At 44.3% G+C, this 24,256-nt stretch overlaps 1 protein-coding gene and 5 non-coding genes across 6 annotated transcripts; 4 read left to right on the top strand and 2 right to left on the bottom strand.

Moving 5' to 3' along the window:
- The first annotated feature begins 164 nt into the window (after positions 1-164).
- Positions 165-6,906, top strand: Btn1a1 (butyrophilin subfamily 1 member A1). Its single transcript, XM_057787354.1, has 7 exons — positions 165-243; positions 772-1,122; positions 3,986-4,267; positions 5,140-5,289; positions 5,695-5,715; positions 5,811-5,837; positions 6,242-6,906. The coding sequence occupies exons 1-7, from the start codon at positions 165-167 to the stop codon at positions 6,904-6,906; spliced, it is 1,575 nt and encodes a 524-aa protein (XP_057643337.1).
- Trnae-uuc (transfer RNA glutamic acid (anticodon UUC)) lies at positions 2,067-2,138 on the bottom strand. Its single transcript has one exon. It is a non-coding gene; the product is annotated as a tRNA-Glu (tRNA).
- A 5,234-nt stretch (positions 6,907-12,140) lies between the features above and the next one.
- Trnal-cag (transfer RNA leucine (anticodon CAG)) lies at positions 12,141-12,223 on the top strand. Its single transcript has one exon. It is a non-coding gene; the product is annotated as a tRNA-Leu (tRNA).
- Positions 12,224-15,396: 3,173 nt separating this feature from the next.
- Positions 15,397-15,470, bottom strand: Trnat-agu (transfer RNA threonine (anticodon AGU)). The gene has a single exon. It is a non-coding gene; the product is annotated as a tRNA-Thr (tRNA).
- Positions 15,471-19,103: 3,633 nt separating this feature from the next.
- Positions 19,104-19,176, top strand: Trnar-acg (transfer RNA arginine (anticodon ACG)). Its single transcript has one exon. It is a non-coding gene; the product is annotated as a tRNA-Arg (tRNA).
- A 608-nt stretch (positions 19,177-19,784) lies between these two features.
- Positions 19,785-19,857, top strand: Trnav-cac (transfer RNA valine (anticodon CAC)). The gene has a single exon. It is a non-coding gene; the product is annotated as a tRNA-Val (tRNA).
- Positions 19,858-24,256: the final 4,399 nt, after the last annotated feature.

Genomic DNA, 24,256 nt, shown 5'->3' with positions numbered 1-24,256 from the left:
ACTGAAAATTACCGTGTGGGGGAGGTACAGAGCCCTCCAGGTTGGAAAGAACTAGTGGCAAGCAGGGCGCTTGCAGAGTCAATACTAACCCCTTGACCATTTATCTCCCAGCCTGAAGCTCCTGACAACTCCATCAGCAGCCTGTTGCCCCAGCAAGGTTGGAGATGGCAGTTCCCCCCAACTCCTGCCTCTTGGCTTATCTGTTCACCTTCATGGTCCTGCAGCTGCCCACGCTGAATTCAGGTATGTCTGTATTCTAACCATCTCTTTGATGTAAGGATGGAAGGTCCCTGTAAATGTCAGTGACCCAGTGTGGCTCCAAGTGGGGACCTCCACCAGAGTTCAGTGGATTCAAAGAAAATCCACCCTGGTGGTAGTGCATGCCTGCAGTTCCAGCACTAAGAAGGCAAAAGCAGATCTTTATGGATTTAAACCTGCCTGGTCTGGATAGAGATAGCCTGACCAGCTGGGGCTACATAGGGAGACCCCAGGGTTTTTGTTGTTGTTGTTGTTGTTTTAAATCAAAGGAACTGGAACACTGGGTGTGGTGGTACACACCTGCAATGCTAGTTGAGAGTCCAGGGCAAGAGAATCCAGGCTACACAGTGAGCCGGAGGCCAGCTTGGAATTTGTGGGATCCAGTCTGAAAAACAAACAAAACAACAAAAGGAATAGTAGGCAGCTTGAGCTCCGTACTTTACTAGAAGCCAGTCTGGTCTGTAGGCCCTCTATCCATCCCATCTTCCCATCTGACCTTATTTATTCTGGCAGCTCCCTTCGATGTGATCGCACCTCAGGAGGCAGTGCTGGCCCTACTGGGCTCAGATGCCGAGCTGACCTGTCGCTTCTCCGCAAACGCGAGCGCGGAGTACATGGAGGAGCTGCGCTGGTTTCGACAGACTAGGTCGCCAGCTGTGCTTCTTTATCGGGCTGGTCAGGAGCAGGAGGACCAGCAGATGACCGAGTACCGCGGAAGGGTGACGCTGGTGACCGACGGGCTCCCGGACGGCCGCGCTACTCTGCGGATCCGAGGTGTCAGGGTCTCGGACCAGGGGGACTACCGGTGTTTTTTCAAAGACAAGGACTACTCCGAGGAGGCCTTTGCGCATCTCAAAGTGACTGGTGGGTACACAGAGGGCTGCGTCGCCGAGTCACTTCTCCCTAGACGCTCACTTTAGGAACTACCGAGTTCATTCTCCAAATCACTTTGAGGCTGACGAAGGCAGGCCGGCGCCGAGTGAGAGATGAGTGGGAAGGGGTTCAACCAAGGGGGCGGGAGGCTGAGCGAGATGGCGTTCCTGCGGATATTTCATTTTAATTCTCCGCACTTTCCCCGTCTAAAAAAGACTGCTTCCTCTAAGAAATATATAACATTCCTAATTTAATTTAGTTTTTGAGACAATATTTGCTATGTAGCTCTGGCAATCCTCCTGCTTCTACTTCCACAATGTTTGGATTACAGGTGTGCACCATCGCTTCTGGCGACTGCATCCTTTTACAAAGTACACCATAATTCACTGGATCAGTTCCCAGAAATGGTTTAAATTGTGTGTATTTTCACGTTTATATAAGGCTGTGGTGAGCGTCTCAGATGCTCTGAGCAGCTTCGTGGATTAGTGCCTAAGGATTTGACACCCTAGCATTATAGAGTGTGGTGCGTTTCTAATGTTCTTCATCTACACCAAAAGGTTTTACTTTAACTCACACACACCCCCCCCAACACCGCGAGATAAGATGGAAAGAATACATTGAGCTCTGACTTCCCTGCTTGCTATGATTAGAATCAAGCAAACCGCCCACTCCGTGTGTCTCCTACTGTGAAACCAGTAAGCTATATACTAGAATTCGCAAAAAGGAAATAAAATTTATTATTATCCACTTACTACCTAATAAGTGAAAAGTACTTTGCCAAAGGTAAAAGCATTATATACTTTTAAAGAAACTCCTATATGTTACACTAACATGTACAATACATATATATTGCCTTTCTAAATTTATTGTTAGTTGACTCATTTACTTACTTTGAGAGCAGGGTTTATAGAACCAGCCTACTTAAAAGAAGGGCATTCCCACACCGGGAGTCGAACCCGGGCCGCCTGGGTGAAAACCAGGAATCCTAACCGCTAGACCATGTGGGAGATGCTGTGCATGCTCTTCTCTTGCCTCCTCCTCCCAAGTACAGGATTACAGGTGCACACCATACTGGCTCTAGGTGCTAGGAAGTGAAAAGTACTCGTATAAACTTAAGTCTTGCTGCCCCTAGTCCTAAAGTGCATCGCGATGTTTTGCCATATCTAAAGTACCACATATAACTCTCATGTCATTTTAGGGAAGTGCATCTTAAAGACTGATTGCGTATATAATCGTGTGTGTGTGTGTGTGTGTGTGTGTGTGTGTGTGGTGTGCTTAAATTTAAACTGGGTGAAGTGACCGCCTGCAATTCCAGCAATTGCGAGATGGAGGCAGAAGAATCAAAATCAACCTTGGCTACTGGGAACCTCATGAGTTCCAGGGCAGCTTCGCAGCATAAAGCCCAGCCTCAAATAACAGAAAAACTCACCTAGGTATTTGATGACACAAAACTATCTTTAGCCGGTCGTTGTGGGTGTCCGCTTTTAATCTCAGCTCTTGGGAGGCAGAAGTGGGAGGATCTCCGAGTTCTAGGCCAACCTGGTTTACAGAGAGCGTGAGTTCCAGGGCAGAGAGAAGCCCTGTCTCGAAAAACAAACAAAAAATAAAACAAAACAAAGCCGGATGGCGCCGGCGCTTGGGAGGCAGAGGCAGAACTCTGTGAGTTCGGGGATAAGCCTAACTACACTCACTCTACAGAATGAGTTCCAAGACTCTTCAATACTGAGATCCTGCACCATCACACTCTGCTGCTTTGGAGATATGATCTCAAACTTATTATGTAGCAGAGGCTGGCTTCGAACTTCTGATCCTTCTTCCTCCACCTCTTGAGTGCTAGGATTACCGCTGTGTTTTCCCGAACCTGGCCCTATGTTGATTTTTGTTAGGGCATAATTGCGTGAGGAAAGATGAGGTTGAACCCATTTAGGAAAATTCCGAGTCATCAGTTTAGGTAAAGGAAAGTTAAATTATTGACTACAAACCTCAAGAAAAAAAGAAAAAAAAAAAACCTCCAAAGTCTGTTCTCAAGAATATAGTCTTTTGGAGATAGAGGTATGGTGGGTAGCATGTTTGTTTAGCATGCACAAAACCCTGGGTGGGATCTCCGGCACTGTATGAAATGGTTGTGCTGGCCCCTGGGAGTAATATCAGCACTTGGGAGGTAAAAGCAAGAGGATCAGCAGTTCAAGGTCATCTTCAGCAGCGTGGTGCGTTTGAAGCCAGCTTGGGCTACGTGAGACCCTGTCTAAAAAGAAGAATACCTTTCTATGCATCCCGAAAAATGTCTAACCATAGTTGCCTCATCTCCCAAATCGTTTCATTAACTTCTAAGTACAGAGTTCTTTCTTGACTCTGGAGCTCCTTAGCCAGCTCTTAGTCATTGTTCTTGCTCTCATGATGGCTGGACAAGAACCCCCATGTCTACCCATAGACTTTTGCTGTTTTGTTCAAGTACTATTTCCAATAAAACACCATCTCTGATAAGGGATAAGAAATTATCTTTATCCGGGCGGTGGTGGCGCACGCCTTTAATCCTAGCACTTGGGAGGCAGAGGCAGGTGGATCTCTGTGAGTTCGAGACCAGCCTGGTCTACAGAGCTAGTTCCAAGACAGGCTCCAAAGCCACAGAGAAACCCTGTCTGGAAAAACCAAAAAAAAAAAAAAAAAAAAAAAGAAAAAGAAAGAAATTATCTTATTATCTTTATTGTTTCTTTAGTCTTTACACAGAAGGACTAGAGGAATCCCACCTATTCCCAGTCCACTTTTGCCTCCTCTCTGTCTTTCTCAAACTAAGATTATCATGCTCTCAGGAAAGAACCCACTGGAAGATTAAAGCCAGCTTCTCTCTCCATAGCGCTGGGCTCTGATCCGCACATCAGTCTGGGAGTTAAGGAGAATGGTCAGATCCAGCTGAAATGCACCTCCTCAGGGTGGTTCCCAGAGCCAGAAGTGCAGTGGAGAACGCCCTCAGGAGACAGCCTTCCATCCGCAACAGAGTCCAGCAATCGTGATGAGGAAGGCCTGTTCACTGTGGCAGCTTCGGTGATCCTCACAGACAGTTCCGTAAAGAATGTGTCCTGCTGCATCCAGAATCTCCTCCTGGGCCAGGAGAAGGAAGTAGAGATCTCTGTACCAGGTCAGCGGAACGCATATTGGACTGCCATGTTGACAGAGACTCGGGACAATATCCCCTGGGACCCGGGTCAGAAGGGACTTCATGGTAGGGTTGTCTACTTCGTCCCTGTCCCCGCGGCTCTTGCCTGCTGACTCGAGGGAAGCCCTACCACCTTCATTTGAATAACGATGCTGAGGGTTGAGCTGTAACTCCGTGATAGAAGGCTTAGAGCGTGCACGAGGTCCTAGGCTCCTCCTCTAGTGCTCCATACACCACCCCCATGCTGTAAACATTCCAGAGCTGAATTTTAGGATAAACAAGTGAGATAGCGAAATTCTCTTCCTTGGAGCCTTCTTGACTGAATCCTTCTCCTTCAATAAGTAGGGATTAAATTACTTTTCTGATTTGACTCTGCCCTCCCTGTACCTCTCCTTTCCTCATCCCACACTGGAGCTCCATATAGGCTGCCGAGTTCCTCCAGGAAGTAAGCTCTTCCGTCGTTCCCTGGTTATTACCTCTGGTTTTGCAGGGATCGTTACCTGTTTATTGGCCAACACAGCCTAGTCTGTGATGCATGTGGTCACCCTTCTTCTCCCTTAACCTCCAGCACCTCAGTGGTAGTTAGCAAGGGGTTTTGTAACACCAATTGGCCCATTAAATTTTTATTTCACATATCCCGGCCCTACATGGCTCTTCAAAGCTTGTCTTTCCCTCCCCCCAGAGTCAAATCTCTCTGAAAAGTTTAGTATGAAAGAGCAATTCTTGCTGTGGGGGTTGGGGGCTGTCAAGGGCATCCCCATCTCTATCTCCTTTGACACCAGGAGAGAAGCTGAAATTATTCAGTTTTCCAGACAATGCCCTTCTTCAGTTTGTTTTGTTTTGTGTTTGTTTAGCTCCCTTTGTGCCACGACTGACTCCGTGGATAGTAGCTGTGGCTGTCGTCATACTAGCCCTAGGATTTCTTACTGTTGGGTCCATATTTTTCACTTGGCGACTATACAAGGAAAGATCCAGAGAGCAGAAGGGTGAATTTGGCTCTAAAGGTAAGTCACGGTGCCCACAGGGCTTCTTGTCACAGCTTCCCAAGAAGTGGGACTCAGCCTGTTCCAACAAGAACATCCAACAGAGAAACGCTGGCTCTTAGAATCCTGAAGTTGGACAGAACTATGAGCCTTCTAAAACAATGGGTACCTAGTGGCTTCAGGCCCTCTGGCCAATTCTAACCCCGCTTCCCAGGAAGAATCCTATGATTAAGATCTAGTCCTAAGCCAGGAGGGACTTCCAGAAGATTTCTTAGAAATATTGGTTTTGCCGGCAGCATTTCTGTTCCCAGTTCACTGGGTCACCGTGGATTAAACAATGTCTCTTTTTGTGTTTCTCATTCTGGTCTTCCTCCTTCCCCTTACCTGTTATAAAAAGTCACTGAAATAATTTTGTTTCTTTTCCAGAGAGACTTCTGGAAGAACTCAGTAAGTTGTCTTCTTGTTTTTGACCCACAAGATTTATTTTCTCCCTCCTGTCTGTTAAGGCAGCACTGACAGTCTCTCTGTTTTACAAATCGCAGGGTGTAAAAAGACGGCGCTGCATGAAGGTCAGTGGTTCCGAGCTCCTCGGTGCCTCTGAAGCCCTGTCTGGGGAGTCAAGGACCTGTGAGGCTTGAACACGAGAACACGCAAACGTTCCCTTTAGTGACAGGATAGAAAGGAGGAAGGTGACAGTGATTGACCTCAGCACCTTCCAGGAGGCATCATAGAAGATGGATGGCTAGCAAAAAGGGCCCTTTGACGCTTTCCCACTAGGTAGTTGGTTTTTAAGTCATTCCGTAGTTGCAGGTGAGAGATGGGTCTGGAGAGAAGGGCAGCAAGTGAGGGGCCATGCAGCTCTCCTACTACAGGGTTCATCAGCTCCTAAGTCTGCTCCACGTATTTGGGAAGGAGGGATAACCGGCCGAGTATATTGCTGATTCTCTTTTTCTCTCTCTCTCATTGCCTCCAGTGGACGTGACCCTGGATCCAGACACAGCGCACCCCCACCTCTTTCTGTATGAGGATTCAAAATCAGTTCGCTTGGAAGATTCACGTCAGATCCTGCCTGATAGACCAGAGAGATTTGACTCCTGGCCCTGTGTGTTAGGCCGAGAGATCTTCACTTCAGGGAGACATTACTGGGAGGTGGAGGTGGGAGATAGAACTGACTGGGCCGTTGGTGTGTGTAGAGAGAATGTGGTGAAGAAAGGGTTTGACCCCATGACCCCCGAGAATGGGTTCTGGGCTGTGGAGTTATATGGAAACGGGTACTGGGCCCTGACCCCACTCAGGACCCCTCTCCCTTTAGCAGCCCCTCCTCGCCAGGTTGGGGTTTTCCTGGACTATGAGTCAGGAGACATTTCCTTCTACAACATGAGCGATGGGTCTCTTATCTATGCTTTCCCTAGCACCTCTTTCTCGGCCCCCCTACGTCCCTTCTTTTGCCTGTGGTCCTGTGGTAAAAAACCCCTGACCATCTGTCCAACTGCCAAGGGACCTGAGAAAATCACAGTCATTGCTAATGTCCAGGACACCGTGCCCTTGTCCCCACTGGGGGAAGGCTCTGCTTCTGGAGAAGCAGATACTCTCCATTCTAAACTGATACCTTTCTCACCTAGCCAAGTGGCACCTTAGTGAGTATATCAAGTCCACAACTTCCCTTTCCTCTGTCTACTCCCGCATGCTCTGAAGCTTCAGTTGCTCGCTTCCTGCAGTCCTGTTTCTTTCTGGTGGGCGGTGATTAATTCGCCTTGGGAAGGAGGGTATGCTGCTGCTAGAGAGGGCAGGGAGAAAGGCTTTCCTAATTTGTTTCCACGCCAATACTGGGGAGATTGAGAGGTGATTCCCAAACTGTTTCTAGTAGCCATATCCCTTCAGATCAGAGCCTACTTGGGAGGGCTTGGTACCATGGGTCACCGGAGAGCCCAAGAGGCAATCAGGCGGACATGAAAGGGTGGCACCAACATTTGGAATAGGGGCATGTGGGACAACAGGTTTTAGGCAAGGGCAAAACAAAATAGGATGCTGGGAAAGGAAGATCTTAGGCTAAAAATCCCATAAAGAAATTTAGAGAAGGCCTGACAGGAGCGAATGAAGTAAACTTGGTCCAGTTAGGTACACTTGTCCTGTCCTAGGGTTCTTCAGAAACATATCTCAAAATTTTTTATTAGTTAAATTTTTTGACAACTTCATACATGTATATAATACATTCTAATGACTCTCACACTTCTCCATTCTCTGTTAGTTCCCTCCTCTCCCCCTCAGCAATACCCCTTCTTGCTTCAAATCTGACACTGAGTTTAAGTCAGGGATATAATGAGGGCTCTCATGGGAACATGGATTCGGCACTCTCCACTGAAATTTGGTGGCTCAAGAGGACGGGCACAACTGAACACGATGATTTTCCTCTCCCACATCTGTCAGCTTCCAGTAGTTCAGCCGGGAAGGGTAGGGCCCCTATCGTGACTAACAGAGCCAGCTTTGGGCGGGTCTAGATAAGGAAACTACAGTACCTGTAAGATCACGATTGCAAGTGCCCCAAAGAGCACACTTCCCAGCCGTTTCCCTATCCTCTGGATCTTAGGTTCCTTAATCTTCTCTTTCAGGAGGCGTCTTGAACACTGTATCTTACATTTTCCAAGTCATGTTCTATAGGATAGAGGAGGCTGACCCTACTTGTATGGAAGTAGAGCTGTGAGCAAGCCAGGCAGGGACTGGGAGGAGTAGGGATGAGCAGGGCTAGAGAAAGAACCAGGCAGGGTTAGACTAGAGGGGGGTTTGAATCAAGCAGCTGTCAGGCCCTGCTCTTCCTTCTGTGTCCTTCTCTTTTTCCCTCCCCTCAAGGTCAATCCAATCTCACTTTATAGGTGTGTATGTGTGTGTGTGTTTGTGTGTGTGTGTGTAGGTAAGTAGAGGTTTACTATGTAGTTCAGACTGACCTTGAATTCCTCATCCTCCTGCCTCCACTTTCCAAGTGTTAGGATTTCAGCTATGTCCAGCACGCCTAGCAAATCCACCAGTTTTGACTCAGCCTGCTTAGGGTAACATCATTATCTCTGTCAGTCTCCCCTGCGTGCTCCCTCAGCCTCCACTGCAATGCTCAACCACCTCACAGGTACCTTCAATTCCCTTCCACCGCATTCTTTTCCACGCTGTGCTATTAGTTAATGTAGCCTACCCAGCCTTCCTGAATCCTGTTATGTGTTAGGACCCCCAGTGTTGCACCACGATGTTCAACACAACTGGACAGTTTGTTCCTATTTGTGTCTGCTTCAGTGTCCTCCTGCTTGTTTGGGAATTGTGTATATCCAAGCGCTTCCATTTCTATTGTATTTCCCCCAGCTTCCAGAATAATAAATAAACAAACAAATAAGTGAATAAAGTCTGATTGCTGAAGGCAGCTTCCGAACTTTCCCTTGTTTATCCCTGTAAGAGGAACTAGATTAAAGAGAAACAGGACTGAAAGCTGCCCGGGAATCCACTGCCTGTTCCAGCAGTGCTGATCTGTATGGTCCCAGGTCTGGGTCTGCAGGAGAGATTCACCAGAACAGGCAGGGTTGGGAGCTACTCATGGGGATCAAACTACCTTCAGAAAGGCCGCTGTGCAGAAAGCTTCCTGCTCTCAGCCCTGTCCCAAGGGTGACTTCACTTCTATTGCTGTTGAGGTAATTGTGTTGGTGAGTAAACCTGGTCACTTGTTCAGATGAACCAGGAGGGTACAGCTCCCAGCAGAGCTCTTGCTTACTGTGCCCCAGTCTTGTGTTCCATACTTGGCGCTACCCCTCCCCCATATGACTGACAAGTCTCCAAACACATGACAGTTGAGGACACAGTCAGACCACTGCAGGCTCTTTCCTCCATCGCCTCACAGCTCCCAGTGTCCTCTCTCTCTCTCTCTCTCTCTCTCTCTCTCTCTCTCTCTCTCTCTCTCTCAAACACTAGCCACCCTATGCAGCTTGTCTTACACTGTACTCCTGGGAGGAAAGCATACTTTACCTTTTCTTTAAAATAATTAATTTAAGTTGAGCATGGTGACACATGCCTGTATTCCCAGAACTCAGAAGACAGAGGCAAGAGAATGGTCACATTTGAAGGCAGCCTAGACTACACAGTCAGTTCAGAGGTCCACCCAGGATATATACCAACACACTATTTCAGTAAATAAATGCATAAATAGGTGTGTTTATTTGTGTTCAGATTTTACTTGTAGAAATTCACAGAAGTCATAGTTAAAACATCCTTTTAAAAAATGCATTGGTGGCGCATGCCTTTAATCCCAGCACTCGGGAGGCAGAGGCAGGTGGATCTCTGGGAGTTCGAGGCCAGCCTGGTCTACAAGAGCTAGTTCCAGGACAGGCACCAAAAAGCTACAGAGAAACCCTGTCTCGAAAATCAAAAAAACAAAACCGCATTGGGGGGCTGGTGAAATGACTTACCAGATAAAGTCACTTGCTAACCTTGATGACCTGAGTTCAGTCCCAGTGACCCACACAGTGGAAGGAGTTGTCCCCTGATAGCCACATGTTTGTCCAGATCATGTTCACCTATACACACATACACATGCTAAATATGTGAATAAATGTAATTAAAATGCTACATGCTTAGGAAAGGTAGACAAGTGCATCGTTGTCTTTAATGTGTAGTATGTATCCTAACCGGCATCTGTAAACTCTCACATGGAATATATGGAACTGTGTCTCTGAGATTAGAAAGAAAAGGGGTCTCAGAACTGGGCATGGTGGAACATGCTTGTAATATCAGCATTTTGGGAACTGAATGAGGAGCTACATAGTAAGTTTTAGGACCCTATCAAAGGGGGCATGGTGGAGTGGAGAAAAGACTGCTCAGATTTCAATCAGCTCTATCTCTGCTTCCCTGTGCCCCACGTATTCAAGTCTGTGGGTGTACTAACCAGTGGTTAGATTCTTAGGGAACACCGAGTCCTGATTCCTGGTGCTCCAGTTCTAGACTCTGTATGTCACCTGTATGTCACTCTGTATATCACCCTAAGTAATGAAGAGGATTACTCACCAACAAAATCACCTCATTTGTTCAGTAATAGCAGCCGTTAAGAAGAACCAAACTCAGTTGGATGTCGTAGTATACATCTGTAATTCCAGCTCCTGGGAGGTGGAGGCAGGAGGATTGAGAATTTAACAACAACCCCAGCTACTGGTGTAGTGTAAAATTCAACCTGAGCTATATGGGACCTTGCCTCAAAACAAAACAAAAGCATAATTTGAATCAGAGTCCTGTTCCATACTGTCTTGAGCACTGTTATGAATGTGGCTACAGTCTCATCGTTAAAAGATTCAGGCTTTACTGAAGTTTAACCCTGAAAAAGTGCTCTCAAATCTGGATGCATACAGAGTTTCTTAAGGTAATGAGGGCACCTTAAAAACCCAGTCATCCGTCAGGGTGACAGAGTGTTCCTCTTAATAATAATAATAATAATAATAATAGCAACAACGACAATAAATTTAAATTTTCTGTCATCAGGTGACACTCCCAGACTTTCTGATTTAATTGATCAGGAGAGAATTGTTATCCTAAAGGGTTGTCAAAAGCATTACCTACGAACTTTCCCTACTTTCTGCTAATGTTGGGGGAGGAGTTTCTCTAAGAATTATAGAAATACTATATTTTATTTAAGTCATGGATTTCACAACCGTGTGGAGAAACTGTTAGACGTATAATATGGAACATTATCCCCTAAACCTACTTAAAATTCTCAAGTCAGAATTATATAAAATTATGATGTAAAAAATGTTCTGATATGTGGAACATTGCAGAAAAGCTGAAGTTACAAACCATAACTGTTACCACACATATTTTTTGTGGTGACAGCCTTTAAATCTCTCAGCAATTGCCAAGTATGTGGCACATTGTTATTAACCATATTCTTGTCTTTAAACAGCAAAATTTCAGATTCTAGGTGTAGCTGAGCGCCTGCATCTACCTCGATATCTAGAGCTGGACATTTTACTCACAGTGTAAGGGATTAAGCAGTGTTTCAGTCAATGACATTGAAACACCAGAAACCGTCCAAAAATAAGGCAAGAAAGAAGAAAGAAAAAAGCAGTTTCTAGACTAGACACGATAATTGAAACCTGTGAGGCCAGTGCGCCGGAAGCCGAGGCCGGCTTGGACTACATGCGTTTCCTAAATTTCAAAAGCTAAAACCAAGGGTGGTGGTGGAATGGGTGAAATACTTTATTAAAACCATAGGGATAGAACGACTTGTCTGCGGTCCTTCGGGCAGTTAGGTGACTGAACCTGAAGCTGCCTGAAACCAGAGCTCGGTTCCTTCGGTTTCCAGTGAGATTCCCGGGACATCATCCCCACGGCTGAGACAGACAGTATAGAAGTCGGTCGCCCTGGTCTTGATTTGCGTTTGGAAAATCCACTGTTGTCGAGGTTTGCTATAAAGTACATTGATGGGTTTAGAAGAGAAACGATTTCTGGTTTTCGGTTTTGTTTTTGTCTCTAAAAAGCTTTTGCCTTAGGCCAGTGCTGTGTGCACAGCTCGGACTCTCAGCTTCTGGGTGTGCCTGAGGGGAGACCACCTACCGGGGGGCCCTGGTGACAAAGTGCCCCGGGCCGGGAGTGACTGGCGGGTGAGCACACACCGGCTTCCCGCTGAGGACTCGGAGCAGACCAGGCTGCAGCCCAGCCCGCGCTCCGCACCGGCCAGAAGGCGGAGGGTTTCAAGAGTTTCAAGTGTAGACGAGGCAGGAGGCGTTCATCTAGCTACAACGGTTTGTTTAGAACTGAGACGTTGTCAAACCTCGACTAATAGGTGGCAGAGCTTGGCGAATAGCATTTTAAAAAAGATAGAAGTAAAAGTCAAACAGACTGGTTCACAACAAGTCAGGATGGCCGAGCGGTCTAAGGCGCTGCGTTCAGGTCGCAGTCTCCCCTGGAGGCGTGGGTTCGAATCCCACTCCTGACAAATGTTCATTTTTAAATATTTATTCAAACTTAATTTAGTTTTGCCTTCTTTATTGGTTTTTTTTTTGGTTTTTTTTTTTGTTTTTGTTTGTTTTTCGAGACAGGGTTTCTCTGTGGTTTTGGAGCCTGTCCTGGAACTAGAGTTTTGCCTTCTTTAGTAAACGTTTTATTTTTCTTTTTTAGTCTGACTTTACAATAGAGGCACTGTGTAGTTGCAAGATAGCTTGAAGGCTAGATATTTTAATATTTTCTTTCTCTCTGTTTACAAGAAAATTTAGATGAATTAGTCATGAATTCTTAATTCATGACTCACTATCATCACTTATGTCTGCACCCTTACTGGCTAAGCATCTCACTGGTCTGAACTTTGTTTTTTAGGTTTCTGGTTTTGTCAGAATTGCATATATACTTAAACTAGTTAAGATCCTACAAAGATACAGAACTGGTATGTATATGTCTGTCTGTCTGTCTACCTATCAACATCTACTGGGATACAAGAAGACAGATAGAGAAAGGCAGATGCACAAAGAGATTAAACACGAAGGCATGGCTCACAGTTATCGAGGCTGAGAATACCATGATCTGCTGTTTGTAAGCTGGGAACAAGGATGGTAGGTGGCCTAGTTCAGTCCAGGTATGAAGACTAGAGAGCAGAGGCTATGAAGTCAGTCAGAACATGTAGCTCCCCGCCATCCCCACACCCCACCATCCCCACACCCCACCATCCCCACACCCTACCATCCCCACACCCCACCATCCCCACACCCCACCATCCCCACACCCCACCATCCCCACACCCAGTCTAAGCCTGGATCAAGCCCCACCACACTAGGGCCTTCAGTCTACTGAGTGAGGAAGTTCCAGAACTCTGGAGACCCCATAGCTGTTCAATTAGACATTTAAATTTAACCATCACACTGTTGATGGTCACGTGGTTGATGACCAGGCAAGGGCTGATCTCTAGAAAGACAAGTAAACAGGACATGTTCCGGCCCAGCCCTGAGGAGTGAACAGATTTGTAAGAAACTGTTACAAAGACACACACTGGGTGTAGCGGTGGACACCTGTGAGCTCCCCAGGAGGATCAGAGGTCGGAGACACAGGAGACCTTGTGTATTTCTCAGGAGGCAGCTAAGGCAAATCAGTTGTTACTAGATACTACAGCCAAAGTGAAAGAAAAGTATTGAAAAGAACCTCTAAGAAAAGAATTTTATTTGGCACATTTGGAAATAAAGTCTAGTCTATGAGCTTTCTGTTGCTCTGATAAAATGCTGATGAAAACTAGTCTGGGGAGGAAAGGGTTATTCCAGTTTACAGATTATAATTAATCAAGCCAAGTCAGTGCCGAAACCTGGAGGCAGAAACTGAAGCAGAGACTGATGCTTACTGCCTTGCTCCCCAAAACATCTACCAGGGGGTGGCACTGCCCTCAGTGAGATGGGCACTCCCCCATCAGTCATTAATTGATCATGCCTACAAGCAGTTCTGACGGAGGCAATTTTTCAGTTGAGGCTACTAGCTTGTCAAATTTGTAAAATCTAATCACCATAAAGACTAAAATGTAAAACATGACATGCACGAACAGGCCAGGGTAGCTTTTGGTAAATCTGAGTAGGAAGAAAATGTTGGTAGTTCTATTATGACAGAGAAATTCATACACATCGTGACAAGAGCAAGTTCAGTGGCATTTTTAGTGTGTGAACTGACGTTCCATCAGAAAAGGCCACATATTTGTGTGTGGAAGGTATGATTAGTCCTCCGTGGTTTGGGGAGTTGGCGTGTTAAAAATCAAGTACCACAATGAGATTGGGCGATCTTTAGTCCCCAAATAACCATTTATCAACCACTTTCTGTATTGATCAGGGAATGTATTAACTTAGGAACGCTTTCGCTTTCATCAACACAAAAGCTAAGAATGACAGCAGAGGCATTTAAAATCTATAGCTGTTATTTCCCCCACTTTGATGTAATCTGTTTCCCTGATGACCGCTAACAACAACAACCACAAAGCCAAAGCCTTAAAGTGAAGGCAGGCTGTTTGGATGAACCTTTTGTGATCTTAGCATACCATGCCTCTGAGCTTTGTGTTAGACCCGCCGTCCAAAAATGGTACCCAAGTGCTCAGTTTCTGCAGTCAGCCTGGGGCAGATGAGGCAGGTTTGGTGAGAGGAGGAGACAGTAACGTGCAGGAACTGGAGAATAGTCTTTACTCTTAGAGTGGAGAAAGGGGGTATGAAGACAGAGAGAAAAATCAGAGAATTTGCCTTCTCATAGTCATTGCTGCTTACAACATACAAGTGGAAGTCAGAAAGTTTAACTACCTCCGGAGCTGTCCTTCAGAGTATCAGGATGCTCTGTTTCCACAAAAGCAGTCAAGTCAGGCACGTGGAATTTCCTGTGCCAAGTGCTGGGAGCTGGATCTTGGGAAATGAGTAGGGGTTTGGCAACCACTCAGTGAGCTCCCGTTTCCCTGATCTTGTGAGAACACTCAGCTAAGATAACTATACATTTTTTTTCCTTTATTTTTTTCAAACTTCTGAAGTTCTTCATGCTGCAGAAGGCTCTCTGCAGTCCTAAGTCTTCTTCAAGTCTCTGTGTTTCAGAGTGTCACTCACTCTGTGACAGGTGACCATACAGATGCTTTCCTGGACAGATTTTTCAGATGTTCCTTTCCAAAAAGCTCTGAGCACAATACAGCATTAAGATGAATCATGGCGGTTTATATAGTTGTCGGAGGTGCTATGGGACTTTCCCCAACAGGTTTATCAACCTCTTCAAAACCAGGTTTTAAAAAATAAACAAAAGAAAGAAACAAGCCGTTTGGGGCAGAGTGAAAGAATACACCTACTCAAGATTCCTGACAAAGAAAATAGAATACCGGAGTTTTTTCTTTTCTGTCTGCTATCCCTGATAATAATTTTTGTGTTTGCTGGGGGGGGGGGGGGAAGGTGGTTGTATACTACATGAAACAAAATTATAGGAACACTAAGAAATGCATAAATTTGTCCTTAAAGAAATGATCTTAGCTTTCGTTTCCTTGTTATTACTACTTTGTTTATTAGAATTCACGTCCCAATCTGCATTAATACTTTCGTTAAGTGCGTGCAGTGCATGAAGATAATTTTGACGTCACACTTGACAGAGGGGTTTACTGAACACCGGAAAACCACAAAAAGGCCCCGCTGGGATTCGAACCCAGGATCTCCTGTTTACTAGACAGGCGCTTTAACCAGCTAAGCCACGGAGCCCGCACGCGTTCTGCGCTTCAAATCAACAAAGAAAAGGAATGAACTTTGCTTTTGTTGTCTTATTTTTATAGCTTTTTTGAAGGCGGCCCAAGCAGATCCCCCAAATCCTAAAAATGGTCCCAGCTACGCGTCAAAGACCTAAGTAAACGCTCAGCTGCAAGAGAACTGAGTCCTCGTCGGAGCGGTTTGGGAGAAGCACGGGTGAAGGAAGGCTGGATGCACCTCTGCAGCTCATCAACACACTGATAAAATTCCACCCAGAAAAAGCGAATAGTCGGGGCCCAAAGGGGTGTGTGTGCGTGTATGTGTGTGCGTTACACCTATGTTCCCAATCCCCAAACGGTCCATGCAGCAAGCAAGTTTTTTTTTATTTTATGATTTTTAAGTTAAACTGAAATGTAAGATTTTGATCATTCTTTAATTACCCCCACGTTCTCCCGTCCCCCTGTAAATTTAGGTTTCAACTATCTCCTTCTTGGTTCTAAATTTAACGAAAAGAATTCCAGACACAAGCCTTAAAAAATTGTAATCTGAAGCCACAGAGAAATCCTGTCTCGAAAAACCAAAAAAAAAAAAAAAAAAAAAAAAAAAAAAAAAAAAAATTGTAATCTGACTTCATAATCAACAGCCCATTCTTGGAAAGGAATAAAGGAGAGGCTGGTGTTCAGCTGCTCTGGAGGGAAAGCCTTCTTACGTTTGGCCAAAGGGTCTGACTTGACAAAAGGTCGAGTAAAGAGCATTTGCAACATTTCTGTATTGTCTCCGGAGCTGTGCATTTGTGTCTGCTTCCAACCTACTCAATTCTCTGTTCAAATAAACCCATCCTTGAAGTGTAATTCAAACAAAGGAAAACGGACAGTTTACAAACTGTTGTTATCGTTGTGAAAGTAACTTCACAAACGAAACCTGCAGGTACAGTCGGTTGGGTTTCCTAAGACCGATTGTCCCAGCAATGACGCTAAATTCAGCATTTCAATATTTCTAAACTGTGTTGATAGTTGAAGAATCTACCAGACTGTAAGACAGCCAGCCATTGGACCGCAGAGACGGGGCACGGCGACAGTCTGTGAGTACTGGGCTCTTACTTTTGTTAGAAGAATTATGAACTATGAACTCTATGATCTATGAACTTGATGAAATAAGGAACTGTTTCTTTCATCTTAAATTTTAGATGTTTTATTGTGTATGTATGTGCTTCCCTGAGTGCAGAGCCTGAGGAGTCTGGATGGGGCAGTTAAATCCGATGGAGTTGGAGCTTCAGGCCTAACTTGGGAACTGAACGGAGGTCCTTTGGAAGAGTAGCCGAGTCATCTTTCCAAACCCCACTTCTTAATCTTATAGTTAGCCAGCATGTTGTTAATGGTGTGTTCAAAGACTCAGTCACAAAATACAGCTTTAACCAAACTGTGGCAGAAGTCAGACAACAACATTGTATTTGGTTTGTATTTCTCCTCTGACTGAAAGCTGGTGACATTTGCGTAGAATTTCTAAGAAGTCAAGGAATTGTTGAGCCCGAGAGAACTCCTGGAAGAGAGCAAAACTCTGATTAACACTTTACAGACCTGCGTGAGTTGGGCTCACACTATAATCTTAGCACTTGGGGAGTAAAGGCCAGAGGTTAAGAAGTTCAAGGTCATCTTCAGCTACAGAGGTTGTGAGGTCAGCCTTGCAACAGGAGACCCTGTCTCAAGAAATCAAAACAAGTAAGTAAGCAACAGAAATAAAGAGAGTGGATGTTATTTCCCTGCAGCCTCCACTATGGACTAGGGAGGCAGGATCATAGAAACCCCATCATTACTCTGCTCCACACATCTGAGATTGGCGACAGGACAAAGTCTTGTGTCACATACTGCTCACATTAAAGAAAAGAAGAGAGACAGACAGCGTTTTCCTTATGCCTTGGAGCAAAACCAAAGGAGAGTACGTTGAGACCCAGGGAAGAGCTCATCATAGTAGTAGCTTAATGTGTCGGCTTGGTCAGGCTGTAATGCCCAGTTATGTACTTAAGCACTAACATAGCTGGGCATAGTGGGCTCACTCACAGCCCAGGCTACTCAGTAGACAGGCTGTAGAAGTTTTAATCCTGTCAATCCTGTAAGGCAGTTAATGATGTATTCTTCTGGATTTGATTTCTCTGCCTAATACAATCACTGACTGGAAGCTGGATCTCTCTCTCTCTCTCTCTCTCTCTCTCTCTTACACACACACACACACACACACGCATGCACGCACTCACACACTCATACTGGACTCAAAAAGATTCACCCAAATAAAGTAAAACAATACCTTACTGAGGACATTATTCAGTAAATTGAGGCAGCCAGAAAAGGCCTTGAAATTTTGCAAAATGAAGGGGGTTCCAAGAGATTAAAAACAATATGACAGGACACGTGGACAGAGCATCCAACCATCTAGGTTAAAGCCATTTTGGACAAACAGAATGAGCCCAATAGCTTTCAGAGATGCCTCTGATCTAGCCCCATCTCTGAGTGTGATGGGAATAAACAGGACCTGGAGCCGCTGGACTTGGCTTTGTTACTGAAAATCTAAGCACACAAATGTCCATACTTTGTTTGTTTGTTTGGAGACAGAGTCTGAGGTAGAAAGATGGTTGGAGCTTGCTTGCTAAAGGAAGAACCGGAAGACTACTTTAGCCTTGGCCGTCTTGTCTCCACCTCCTCAATGCTGGAAGTGTAACCATGTGCTCCCATGACTTTGTGTTGGTGACATATTTAAACATAATTGGTTTCTTTTTGGAATTATTATTATTTTTACATATATTAGCATCATTCCTGAGATGAAGTAGAAAAAGGCACCAAATTACCTTGGGGGTCTGAGTACAAAACCTGATGAGAAAGCGCCATGTTTCTTTAGGACAAAGCATTAAGTAGGCTTCCTTTAATGCTTAAGTGTAAAAACAGTTGCACACGTGTTTAGAGTTGTTGAAACTGTATGAACCCAAACTAAATAGTTTTCTGATCTTAAGATGTATAGTCTCAACATCAAATAATTTACTTCTATTTTTAGTAGCCCTTGATTTATTTACAGGGCATGAATAGATACCCTTTTCAAAAGTCTCTACTGAAGACTGAAACACGTATATGACAATTATCTTTGCTTAGAAAATCTATACAAATGTGTACCGGAATTGACAGTTCCTAGAAAGATATAGCATGCTGAGACGTGTAGTGGAGACTGCCTACTGAGGTCTTATTTGGTACATATTTGGGGTAGGGAGCATCAGGACTATGATATGTTCCACTTTCCTTCCTTATTGTATTATTTTTTCCTCCGTATCTCTCACAGTTTTATTTAGAGCTTTACTGTCTATGTCAAAACTATCATGTTTTCTGTAGGGTACAGGAGGATCCGTTTTCTTCATTATTTTATCTCCCGTGCGTCCAGCAGTATTGGTTCAATGAATGCGAGTTTGAGTAGAAAAGCGACATGGGGACACCTATCACCGCCGTTTTGTTTGGTGGGGGGGGGGTTGAGGGGAGGAGGGGGAAACAGAAACAAATCTAAAAGTAAAGATAATAGAGTCCTCAACAAAACAAATCAAAGACACTGCTGTGTTAAACTCGGAGAACAGCATAACTAGTTGTGTGCCCCACCCAAAGGGTTACGTGTGCAGGGCCAGTGGCGCAATGGATAACGCGTCTGACTACGGATCAGAAGATTCCAGGTTCGACTCCTGGCTGGCTCGGAGTGCACGGTACACATTTTTCCTGACTACACGGAAATTTAATGAAGAAAATCCATACACGTCTGAGTTTGTCTGAAACAAAATAAGAAACAAGAGGATCACGATGACACTTTTTTTGTAGCTGGGTATTTTCGGGTCACTTTGTAACCCAGCCGGCTTTAATTCAAAGCGATTCTCCTGCCACAGCTTCCCTTACGGCTCATCGCTTTTTTTTAGACCAAATTCCACGTCCGACCATGTGGTGGCGGTACCAGCGTATCTGCGGAGCCGTGATCTCCAGGTCGGGCTGTTTCGCCAGTCCATTTTGGCTTTAGGATGATTTTACTTGACCTCTTAATCCATTAAAATCTGTTCAGAACAATTAACTTTAATAGCAAGAGTAATCTGGGAGATTATTGAAATTTCTGTTTTAGTCTTTCCTATTTAGTCGTTTGTAGAATAAGAATTTGGTTTCAGGTCCCGCTTATGAAGCCCAAAGTTTGTGTTTCTCCGTTTCTCGGAATTAAACACGAGGCACGCCTCTCCAGGTCACCATCAAACTATTTACTTGACAACAAAAACGAAACAAATCGAAAGAATATCTCGGAGCGAGGCTCCTAGCTCAGCTCGTTTCCGTAGTGTAGTGGTTATCACGTTCGCCTCACACGCGAAAGGTCCCCGGTTCGAAACCGGGCGGAAACAGTGTGATTCTCCATTTTTAGTACTACAGAACTTAATTCTGAACAATTTTCATCTATTATATTCTCTTTTGCTCCCAGTGTGCACTTTGAAGCTTCTCTCTCTGCAGCTCCCATTTCCCACACCCGAGCCTAGACCGCTTTCTGCGAATGGAGACTCCTTCTCTCGCCCACACCAGCTGCCGGCAGCGCATCCGGGGCTTCCTCCAGTCCTGGCGCGGCTAGGTGTCCACCGCCCGGGATCGCCCCACTCCCACCACTCGGGGAAGTGCGCCTCCGCCTCCGCCTATTTTAGCGAGGGTCCTAATTACCCAATCTCAGAAGATGTTCCTATACCGACCTGTGGCTTTAAATCTATGCTCTGTAGATAGCTTTATTCTACTTCTGTTAAAGTCTGAATTTGTCATATGTCACATCGTGTAAAAAAGGTTCATGTTGTCTATATTCCTCTGCAACTTGCTGGTTTTGCTCAGTTTTATGTTGGTGCTTATGTTTTTTGCATGTAGCTGTTACCCACTTATTCTGCTGCTCTTGCACACATATGACTAAAATATATTGTCTTTTCTATTAAAGCCATATAGGGTGGTTTTTAACTTTTAAAAATGATAATATTATCATTAATTCCATCTGCCCACAGTTTTCAATTTTCCCATTGAGATACTTCAGGAAGAAGAATTGTTTTACACAATGCGACTTTGTTTTACAACTATATACTAATTTCACACACACACCCTCCAACAGTGTGTATATGTTTTGATTGCTTCACATCTACTGCTCCACATCTACCTTCATATTGTCAGGCAACTTAGTTTTTGCTCTTATCGGATCCAATGACCTGGGACGGATGTGTGAAGTCGGCAAAACAAAGAAAAGTCTGGGCACCTGTTTCAAGCAAGTGGCCCCGGATAGCCTGAGTCATTTTTATTTATACAGTTTCAATAGCTTGCATGAACAGTTTTATAATCATATTTGTTGCCTTAAGTTTCTAATAATGATTACAATAATTTTCCGTTTGCTCTCTCCTCTCCTTCCCTTTCCACCCCTCATCTTCCCCACCTGTAATCATTACCTACTTGATTCATAGCCTTGATATTAGAAGCATAAGCAGTATAGCCAGCAACAAAGGAGCATAACCAGTATAGCCAGCAACAAAGGAAGCTTTCTAACACGGCACAGCTACAGGTGGAACAGTGTGCCCAGTCGGCAGCATTTGCAGTTAGAGCATCATGCAAAGTGAGAGAAAGTTTTGCCTCTAATGGTTAATGTTTACCTCTGGTCAAGTCTAAACTCTTATTATTTATTTATTTATTTATTTATTTATTTATTTATTTATTTATTTATTTATTGAGACAGTCTGGTCAAGTCTAAACTCTTTTTATTTATTTATTTATTTATTTATTTATTTATTTATTTATTTATTGAGACAGGCTTTCTCTGTAGCTTTGGTGCCCGTCCCAGAACTAGCTCTTGTAGACCAGGCTGGCCTCAAACTCCCAGAGATCCGCCTGCCTCTGCCTCCCGAGTGCTGGGATTAAAGGCGTGCGCCACCACCGCCCGGCTAAATCTAAACTCTTGCAGGCAAGTCATCAGCTAAGGAGAATCAATCCATTCTTCATTCTGTACTCCTCTGTCTCCTATGGGGGGGATATACCAGGCTTTCTCCTATCATCCTAGAAACTACTTAACTTAAAAGCTTACTCTTAGTAGTTGGCACTGCTTATCTTTTGTTCTCACGCCCCCTTCCTTTCAGCTTCCTTCGGTATTGACACAGCTATAGAGATGAGGGCTCTGTGGGTTTCTATGATTCTGCATCACTCCCTGTTGCTAGACGGTTCCCATAACTCCTGATATCATCTACTTATTAACATTTCTCCTAGACTCTTGTGGTTAAAATCACTCTCTCCAGGAAATTATGCAAATTTGTAATTTTGTCATGAACGTCTGTGACTCTTTCAGGCCAGTCACGAGGTGCATTGGAAAGGCGACATTGTGTTCTTGAGAATCCTGAATTCATGGTCGCACCTGAAACACCAGAGCCTTTGGGGCTGACTCAGATCTACTGTGTATTTTTAACAACATCCCCTCTGGCTCACCCAGAGGAGGGTCTTCAGGGAAAAGTTTGACTAAGGCAATGGCCATTTCATCTATGGCTCTAAGAAAGTGAAACTAGAGGCAAGCAGCAATCATTTGTGTAAGGAAAGCGAGGAGAGCAGGCAGCACCCATGCTCCTGGAGTCACACCCAGAATTATCCAGCAAACTACCCATCGGCCTTGCCAAAAGTGGGTTAAATTCTCCCAGGCCTTGCCAAAAGGAGCACTTGTTCCTGCTATTCTCAGGCCTTGTTCCCCCAAGAAGTCGCATGGCTCCCAGCAAGTGTTCTTCAATTTAGTGGGTAAGAAACTGTATCCTGTAGCTCACACATGCATTTCCTGGGTCACACATCCATAGGTGTTTTTAGCCATAGGTGTTTTTTGTTTTTTTTTTTTAACTTTATGCTTTGTGCCCTTTTTATGGATCTACAGAAATACATTCTAGGTTCCAAGCCTTTGTTAGGTATGTGTCACAAATCTGTTTGCCCGCTAACTTAGTTCTCACACAATCTTGATAATTGCTTCAACCTTAAATATGATCAAGATTGATCCAGGTTTGCTATAATCAATGATAAAAATAAAGAATGTAAATTGACAAACTGAATCTATTTTTTTAAAGTGACCCAAGAAATTAAATGTCAGCTTATGAACTACTAGCTACTTTTCTTATTACAATGACTACATCCCCGGGGAGAAGCGACTTAAAAGAAGGAGGATTTATTTATTTAACTCTTACTTTGGAGCATAGCGCATCAGGGCATGAAGGCATGGTGGAGCCACAGTCTTGACCGTAGGCCCTTATCTGAGAGGACTGGAAGGCAGTGTGTTTTCTTTTCTTTGTATTTTACTTGGTACCCACAAGTTGTTAGCTGTAGTATAATTTTATTTTTAAGTGTTAAACGTGTTGATTCCTTGGTGCTTTGTGTGCTTTGTGTCTGGTTAAAGAGCTCTTCCCAGGAGTGGTGTGAGAAAGAAGCATCCATGACTGGCAAGCTGCTTGCCAAGTAAGTAGGCAAAATGCGACATCAGGAACGATAAAAGAAAGGAGTCTGCGTCACAGGCCGAAACAGGTCCCTGAAAAGAAGGGGAAAGAGCCACCCAGAGGGAAAAGGGGAAGCAGATGCTGGCAATAGCTGGAACAATGCTGCAAAAACTCAGGATGCTTTACAGTTCAGCCCCAGGAAGAGAACATCACTAGGGATGCCAAGTAACATGGCATGTTCTGTTAGTGACCCTGCTCTTACAATAATATTTTTGAAAATCAAATTTATTTTTTTCTCCTTAAATTGTAGAATTTTATTTCTTTTCAAAGTTACATTGTTAGTACATAAGGAGATTTAATTTTTTGAGGGGTGGAGGTGCAGGGATACCAATGAGTGTATCTCAGAAGCTGAACTGAAGTGAGAGAAATGGGGTTCTCTCTCTCTCTCTCTCTCTCTCTCTCTCTCTCTCTCTCTCTCTCTCTCTCTCTCTCTCTCTCATTACTGGTTTCCAAGAAAGGTTCTCTGACATTCACACTTGAAAAAGTTTGGCAGAGAACTGTTATAAAACAAGAACAAAAAGTCACAGGCATGCCTGCCTCAAGTAACAATAATTGGAGTTTTCTACAACATTGTGATGCTGCCACTCGAAAGAACAAAGATTCCGGCTTTTGTCTTGTCAGCCATCCTGTGAAGAATAATCATCACGTCGTTAGTTCATTTCCTCATCAGAGCTGGTCTTGAAAAGCTCTCATGTGGTTTGTGAGAGTATCTACTCCCCATGGCTGTTCCTTCTCAGAGCAGCAAGCAAACACTTTGTCGGCTGGTCTGTCCGCTGAGGTTGAGGGGAAAGGAGCTTGGAAACTGTGATAAAGTACTGCCCGCTGTGCAGTTCCCACACCCTACCCTACCGTCAGTATCTGTAACTGACAAATGGAAACCTAGATATAAGCAGGCTTGTTGGGGTAGAGGGAACATTTTATATCCGGAGTTTAAAGATAATCTTTACTACTCTGTAATTTTCTAATTTTGTTCTTCACACTTGTCTTTAGTCTGCCCTGAATTTATTTTTTTTAGACAAGCTCTTTTTTTAATTGTTTTTATTGAGCTATACATTTTTCTTCGCTCCACTCCCTTCTTTCCTCCTCTCCTTGATCCCTACGCTCCCAATTTACTCAGGAGATTTTTGTCTTTTCTACTTCTCATGTAGATTAGATTTATATGTCTCTCTTAGGGTCCTCGTTGTTGTCTAGGTTCTCTGGGATTGTGAATTGTAAGCTGGTTTTCTTTGCTTTAATTTTTGAAATCACTTAGGATTCAGTAATATTATAT

Source organism: Chionomys nivalis, chromosome 13 (assembly GCF_950005125.1).
Source record: "Chionomys nivalis chromosome 13, mChiNiv1.1, whole genome shotgun sequence".
Taxonomy (NCBI): domain Eukaryota; kingdom Metazoa; phylum Chordata; class Mammalia; order Rodentia; family Cricetidae; genus Chionomys; species Chionomys nivalis.
This window is presented reverse-complemented; position numbering and strand designations above follow the sequence as displayed.